At 51.1% G+C, this 8142-nt stretch overlaps 1 protein-coding gene across 1 annotated transcript in view; it reads left to right on the forward strand.

The window, feature by feature from the left end:
* Positions 1 to 2305, forward strand: part of TAF4 (TATA-box binding protein associated factor 4) — a 37187-nt gene extending 34882 nt beyond the window's left edge. Inside the window, exon 14 of the mRNA XM_032143194.2 lies at positions 743 to 2305. Coding sequence (XP_031999085.1) covers positions 743 to 910 — 168 coding nt within the window. The 3' untranslated portion in view covers positions 911 to 2305. The remainder of the gene's footprint in view (positions 1 to 742) is intronic.
* The last annotated feature ends 5837 nt before the right edge of the window (positions 2306 to 8142 follow it).

Here is an 8142-nt window from a genome sequence, read left to right on the forward strand (position 1 = left end):
GTGTGTGGCGCGTGCCCCTCTGGGCGGTGTCGTGTGTGTGGCGCGTGCCCCGCTGGGTGGTGTCATGCAGGTGTCATCAGCTGAAACCACCGGAGCTCTCCACAAGAGCTGGCACCCAGCATCTATGCTTCTCCAAGCAGGAACACATCTGAGGCAGCTCGGGAGACACCTGCTTATCTGTAGGGGCTGACGGAGGCAGGATCTGTGCAGCCAGGGCCCAGCCAGAGGCTCAGGGATCATTGTGGGAGCCACTGAGCAACCCAGCCTTCCCAGCTGACCCAGCATGCCCAGTCCCAGCCAACCCCAGGCCTCCCAGTGCAGGAATTCAGCAGCCAAGCAGGGATGACACACACAGACCCAGTGTGGCTTTTGTGCCCCAGCTGAGTCCACAGGCAGTCCAGCTGTGGTCACATGAAGGGTGGCCCTGGGGCCGCCCAGCCATTTGCCTTGGGTGGGTGCCACCCCCTGGTCCATCCTCAGCCTCAGGACCAGGTCTGAGCACTGTGGGGCATTGGGCAGCGTCTGACTGTGCCCTGTCCTGAAGGCTCAGCATGGGGCCTCCTGCCCCTGCCCTGGCAGGGCCCTGGACAGCACCCCAGCTCCAGCTGTGGGCCTACCGGAAGGAGCCCATGCCAGGCCTGGCCTCCTCTGGAATCAGGGTACTTGGCTCAGATACACAGGCCCATTGCAAGCCCCACTCTGAGCCCCACTAACACACTGTCTTCTCCTTTTTCATCACCAGGGGTCGGGCCCCGGCTCAGTGGTCCCAGGCAGCTCGGGTGTCGGAACCCCCAGACAGTTCACGCGACAAAGAATCACGCGGGTCAACCTCAGGGACCTCATATTTTGTTTAGAAAATGAACGTGAGACAAGCCATTCACTGCTGCTCTACAAAGCATTCCTTAAGTGACACAGGAGGACGCCTGGGGACTTTTTATATATTTGCAGATTACGCCTTTTTGTAACAAGCAAATGGGATATTGTTTAAAAAACAGCCACCTCTTTACAATGGAACAGTTTTATATTCCTGTTTCTAAATCAACTCTTCAGTGTGAAAGAAAATACGTTTCTGTAACAGAGAGAACACAAAGGCCTGTGGATACTCTTAAAGGACAGTTAAATCTTAACTCATCTTGATTGAGTGGCCTTCTTGCCAAACAAGCCATATATAAAGACTGATGGAATCGTTAGCAAATAATTAGCTGCCCTCTGTCAACTCATAGCAGTTTCTGCATTATTTGTGCATTTTGGTTTAGTTCTACCTAACTTACTATGTAGGTGTATGTCTACAGCCGATGACCTCATTTCGTTTATTTTATTTGTGTAATAGTCAGTTGGCAAAGCAAACTGATATTTTAGACTATTTATCTTCCTTCCCCTCCCTTCCCTCCGGCTCTCCTCTCTGCCCCCCTCCCCTCCCTTGCCCTCCCTTCCCCCACCCTCCCCTCCCCTGCCCTCCCCTCCACTCCGCTGAGAATCCTGGAGGAATACACAATTCATCGTAGCATCCCCGCCTCAGAGTGTAATCGCATTTCTGCTTGGTAGAGGCCGAGCCCAGCAAAGGTGGCTCCTTCTGAATGTGTGGTCAGCATCTGTACAAATGCATTTTATTTGCTATAGTTTGTAAAGCTGTAAAGTTAAAAGAGATGAAAACCTTTTCAGCATAAATATATTTTACTTGCACTGTGTTTTTTAGCTAAAAGTGAAAACCTAGATTAAATAAAATCAAAGTTGAGAAGAATCATCAAAAGACTGTTTCTCGGTGTGAATCAAGTGTTGAAAAATGGTTGGTGTATTTTGTCAGTAATTGTACATAACTTTTGGCACATGACATAGAAATGGCTATGTAAACTATAATTATTTTGCTAAGAGACTGTATGCAAGCCTTGGGCCGACTTTACAGACGTCCAGAGCAAAGCCCCTTCTTTGTACCTATTTTTTTATTACAAATATACTAATTGGTTCTTTCTATTTTCAGAGGTTATTGTATGAAATTGTCTATTGATAGTACTTTTATGACTGTAAATACTCCGGCTTTCTCCGTGTGAATTCTCACATTAGACTTTAATTCGAGCGCGTGTGAACTGAACGCTGATCAGTATTTTTTATCAACACCTGAGAACTGTTACACCTTTTATTTTGTCTTTTAGGAAATCCCTTTCTTTCCATTTTTTCATGTAAATTTTGCACAGTTACTTGTTCATATGTAAATATTTTACTTTCAAAAATGAAGTTTTTAATTGCTATTGTTTTATATAGGATTGAAAGAAAATTAACTCCTTTATTAAAAACAAATTTATCTGTATTTGTTTTGCCTATTTTTCCCCCGTTTTCCAGTTTTAGATTCTGCTGCCAGATTGCACTCCAGCTCTGCTGAGGTGCTGGTTTCTGAGCCACCTGTTGGAATCTGTAGCTGAGCCCCAGCAGAGCCGGGAGAAAGAACTTTCTCTGTGAGGACAGGGGCCGAGCCACTCTGTGCGTGGAGTCTGGGGGCTGGCGGCTGCGTTTAACACCTTCTGCTCTCACAGGTGGAGATGAGCTGGGCACAGCTAGGGGGGTCGGGGGAGGCCCAGCGCAGGGGGAGATGTACACAGAAACGCACCTGGTGAGCCCGGCTGAGGTGCCCAGAGGGCGCCAGCCCTGACGCAGACCTCCTGTGGCGAGAGAAGGCGTCTCCAGGGCAGTTTGTGGTATAGGTTGGTCCTGACAGGTCACAGCTCCTGCAGGGCTCTCAGAGGCTCAGCGCCAATGTGTACTGCTCCCTGCCTTCGAGCACCTTGGGGAGCCTTTGGGAACGGTCTCTGATGCGATTGGAGTCGGTCTCCCATCGTGACGTTCACTCCATCTACTGTGATGGACCCACAGCGATATGCAGGTTTACTTACAAGTTCCGCTGGAGACACTGCCCGTGTTCCCACACCTGTTGCACTGCCCCACTGGGGCTGCCGTCACAAAGGACCACAGATTGTCCCACAGCTCTGGGGGCCACGGCTGGAGATCAAGGTGCCAGCAGGGTGGGTTTCTTCCCAGGCTCTGGGGAAGGGTCGGCTCTCCCAGCTTCTGGCAGCTCCTGGCACCTTTGGGTTTCTTGGCTTAGATACAGCGCCCGATCTCTGCCTCTGCTTTTCCATAGCTTCTCCCTTGTGTATGTCGGTCTCTGGGTCCAGCTTCCCCTCTCTGTAAGAACCCCCAGCCCGGTTGGATCAGGTCCCGCCCAAACGACCTCATTCTGACTGGATTATCTCTGTAAAGACCCTAACTCCCGATAGAGTCACATTCTGAGGACCGGGGGTAAAGAGTCCTCCGTATCTTTTTTAAGGAGGAAACAATTCACCCTGGACACCTGTGGCCACACCGAGAGTCTCGGCAGGAAGCACTGGTGGGCGCCCTCTCCAGCTTCCCGCTGCAGGCTGTGCCAGGGTTGTTCACTGATGGGGTCACACCTGTGCTTTCCATCCATGACCCATACCTGCCTTTCACAAAGTTCTTGGCCTGAAATAAATTAGTTTAATCAGGTACAAAGGGCAGTTGCACTTGAATTTCTGCAAGTATGATTGATTTCATTCCAGCTCTTCTGCTCTTCCTGTTGGGTCCAGTCAGTCTGCGTGGGACGGTCATGTTGACTTGAGGCTTAGGCCAACATAAGAGAGATTACCCTCAGCCGTGCACTGCCAGAAGACCAGGTCCACAGGCATGTTTGCTGTACTCTGTTCTTGAGACCCGTAGCTGCTGTTTCGCATCTCATCACAGACTTGCTGGCTGCCCTCAGTCTGATCTGGGTGTTTGCACAAGCCTGGGGCACAAGCAGCCTCATGTGAACATGACCAGGACGGCCGCTCTTGCTGCCTCTGCTCCCCACATACAGGCAGCTCCAGTTGGGCAAAAAGGCAAGAAAAAGAGGCATCAAGTGTGGAGAGGAAGAAGGTGAACAAAGGATTCAGAGGTGACATGACTGTGCCTTGGAAGTCCAGACGAACCTACAAACAACACTGAGCACGGCGCGTGAACTCCCAAAGACGGCCGGTAGCTGGAGGCGTCTGTGGTTCCGTGGACTTGCAACCGACAACCAGCAGGTTAAAAACATGCTGTCAACAATAGCACGGAGAACACACGCCTAAGAATACACCGAAAGAAAGATGTATGAGATCCTTACACTGGAACTGAAGAAATCGAAGCCCTCAGCGGAGGCTGACACCACAGTGCTAGTAGGGAGGACTCACTGTTGCTGAAGACAGCAAGTCTGTCGGAACTGAGAAACAGATGCAATGCCAGCTCAACCAAATCCCAGCAGGATTTTCCTAGAAACTGACAATCTGATTCCACAAATGTATATAGAAAATGCAGAGAGGACTTAAATAGCCAAGACAGCCTAGAACAGAATGGAGCACTTGACCCTCCCACATTTCAAGACTTCCCGTGAAGTGACAGCAATCAGGATGTCGTGGCGTGGGAGCAAAGACAGGCGTGGCCGAAGGCCCTGGTGCAGTTCTGTGCCCTGTGAGGGAGACGTGAGCCTGGAGTCCATCTTCACCCTGTACGTAACCGTGAACTTGAGGTGGATCAGAGACCTGGAAAGCATCAGAGGTCTTCCTGACTGGGAGTGGGCAAGGATTTCTAAGCACATAGAAGGCACACATCCTGAAGAAGAATGGATAAATTGGGCCTCAAAGCTACAGCCTTTTGCTCATCAAGATGCCCTTGGAGGTTGGTCAGCATTTAGTTCAAGGTCAGAGTGGAACCTTTGCATTTTGGCAGTCGCATGTTGTGGTCTGTGGTACAGGAGGCACAGGAGATTTTCTTTAGACTGGCTTATTCACCACACTTATGAATTCCACAATCTATCATTTAGATTTCATGAACACAGTGAGAAAAAAGTGTCTATTCAATTTTTATGAAATACATTGTTTCTGAAAAAGTTTAGATACTAATCCGTATTTTTTTCTTTATTGTTTTGCTATGTTACTGAGAAAAAATAAAATGGAATGTAAATTTCTCTTTAGAATGTTAAAAAAAGGTATATAAAGTAAAAAGGCAAGCCCCAGACTTGCGGAAATATTTGCAATATTTATACGTGACACAGGAATAAAGAATTCCACGACTCAGTAATAAAAAGACAATAACAAATGTGCAAGACACTTGAACAGGTGCTTCAGAAAAGATACGCAAGTGGCGGATAAGCAACTGAAAAGGTGCCCACCATTATTGGTCATTAGAGAAATGCAAATAGACACCACAGCGAGACTCCACTGTGTGCCCCCCCTCAGGGCTTGAATCTGAAAGACTCTCATCCAGTGGTGGCGTGCTGTGTGACACAGGAAGCCGAAGGCATGTGTATCCAGTGTGTGACACAGGAAGCTGAATGCATGTCTACCCGGTGTGTGATGCAGTGATGAAGCTGAATGCTTATCTACCCAGTATTGAATGCACATCTCCCTGGTGTGTGACACAGTGACAAGGCTGAATGTGCATCTATTTGGTGTGTGACACAGTGATGAAGCCAAATGCACATCTATCCTGTGACTAGCAGTTCCAGTCCTAAGCATCTACTTGAGAATGAGTTCCTTTGTCCGCCAAAAAGTCATACAAGAACGTTCACAGTGGCCGTGTTCACTGATGCTCAAGATGGAAGCAGCCCATATGCCCATCGGCAGGTGAATGGAGAGTCAAACGGAGGCGTATCTAGTCAGTGAAACGTCCCCCGGGAATAAAAAGGAACGAACTGCTGATATGCTCAACGACATAGCTGAATCTCAGAAGAGCTACGCTGACTGGAAGAGGCCAGACACAGAAGCCTATGCATTCTGATTCCACCTGATGGAAGTTCATGAGTGGGTAGAAGCAGGGCGTGGGGCTCTGGTGAGGAGACTGTCGGGAAGGGGCGCCAGGACCCTCTGGGGTGATGAAAGTGTTCTGTTTTGATCATCGCGGGGGTCACACAGGCGCGCCAGTGTGAAACGCTAAGCCGACAGGTGAGATCTGTGCATTTGAGCCAGTGTAAGGGCACCTCAGTTAAGCACCCGGGAAAGGCTTGGGCCCTACCCAGGTGGGTCACCTGGCCCCGCACTAGGGATCTGGCACCAAAGGACTCGCGGCATATAATGGCCCCGATGGTGGGCCGAGTGCCCCGATGGTGGGCCGAGTGTCCCGATGGCGGGCCGAGTGTCCCGATGGGTGGCCGAGTGCCCCGATGGTGGGCCGAGTGCCCCGATGGTGGGCCGAGTGTCCCGATGGTGGGGCGAGTGCCCCGATGGAGGGCCGAGTGTCCCGATGGCGGGCCGAGTGTCCCGATGGCGGGCCGAGTGTCCCGATGGTGGGCCGAGTGTCCCGATGGGGGGCCGAGTGTCCCGATGGTGGGGCGAGTGCCCCGATGGAGGGCTGAGTGTCCCGATGGGGGGCCGAGTGTCCTGATGGTGGGGCGAGTGCCTGAGAAGTTGTCATCGTTTTTCCAGTGCTGCTCTGACTACAGATCTGGTGGTTCTCCACAGTCAGTTGCTGGCGTTTTCCCTTCTATCAGACGGTGGCCTCCAAATGTAATTAAAAAAAATCTTTTTAATATTAGGTCTACAAATGAATTCAAGTGTAATTTTATCTAAAAAAGAAAAAGTCTGGGCGGATGTGGTGGCTCACGAGGCCTGTAATCCCAGCACTTTGGGAGGCCGAGGCGGGCGGATCACCTGAGGTCAGGAGATCGAGACCATCCTGGCCAACATGGTGAAACCCCGTGTCTACAAAAATATAAAGAATTAGCCGAGCGTGGTGGTGTGCTTCTGTAGTCCCAGCTACGCGGGAGGCTGAGGCAGGAGAGTCGCTTGAACCCAAGAGGCAGAGGTTGCAGTGAGCCAATGTCATGCCACTGCACTCCAGCCTGAGGACAGAGCAAGACTGTCTCAAAAAAAAAAAAGAAAAGGTCCCCTGAGCCTTCACCTGGCCCTGCCCTCAGGGCACTGCCCACCCAGGGCCACCGCCGAGGCAGTGGCATCTGTGCTGCTCTAGGCTTTCATTGGTCTGAGCAGCTTCGGGTACCCATCGGGGCTTCCTGTGTCCTCAGTGCCATGCATACAGCAAGTGCTCAACCAGTGCCTGATCTCACGATGATGGTTATGCGATTCGAAAGACCCCAGTCCCTATGCAGCCTTCCGAAGCCCCCTGCCTGGTGGGGCTGGCTACGCGCAGCAGAGCGTTGACACAAAGCTGGGCTGGGCAGAGTCCCTGTGATGCTGAGCTCACCAGGAAGGTCGAACGGGAGCTTCCCAGGGCACCTTCAAGACTTTCTTAGAAGACAGATCACACTGCTTGTTAGAAACGCAGCTAGCTGCTTGTCAGGCTGTTAAGTCCTAACTGCTAGAATTTGTTTGAGAAGGATGGGCATGCGTCTATCTGTCTGCTGGAATTTCTGTTTGAGAAGGATGGGTATGCGTATAGCTGTCTTTTCTCAATGTTCTTACTCAGCAAGTGCTGTGAGTGCCTCTCAGGCACGTGAGCCCTTCCAGGGGCTGCAGGAGCCGGACCCTGGGGAGCCTCCTGGCTGGCGAAGGGGCTGGGTAGAGGCTTCAGGTGGAAAAGGCTGGGGCTGGGGAAGAGCCCAGGTCGACAGGAGAGCTCTCAGGTGTGAGCAGAAGAGAAGCGGCTTCTCTCTGGGTGCGTCTGAGGAGGATGTTGAGAATCATGTTTCCAGAGCTTATTTAGAAATTAAAAACACAACAAAATACCAGGAACGCACTCGTGAGGATGGGACCAGGACGAGTGTCGGGAGGGCGCAGAGCTCTTGGAGGTGCTGGGGTGTGGACGGTGGTTCACACCCTTCTGGCAGTTTCTTAAGGGGTTAAACATGGTGTCTCTCACTGCTGCTCCTGGAGAAATGAACACAGGTGTCCAGCAAAGCCTTGTACAAGATTCACAGTAGCTTTATTTTACCCCACAGCAGAACGCTGCGCGACAACAGGAGCCAGCTGCTTCCACTTGTGGGAGATGCTGGGCAGCGCAGTGATGGGAGTGAGGAAAGGCCCTGGGATGCCTTCGCGGATGGGATGGGAGAGGCCGGCCAAGGGCGTGAGGAAACTTGGGTGATGGAGAGTTATCTTGACTGTGATGGCTTCACAGGTGTGTAAAGTGTCGGAACTTTCCACATTGCACACTGTAAAT

Source organism: Hylobates moloch, unplaced genomic scaffold (genome assembly GCF_009828535.3).
Source record: "Hylobates moloch isolate HMO894 unplaced genomic scaffold, HMol_V3 SCAFFOLD_21, whole genome shotgun sequence".
Classification (NCBI taxonomy): Eukaryota; Metazoa; Chordata; class Mammalia; order Primates; family Hylobatidae; genus Hylobates; species Hylobates moloch.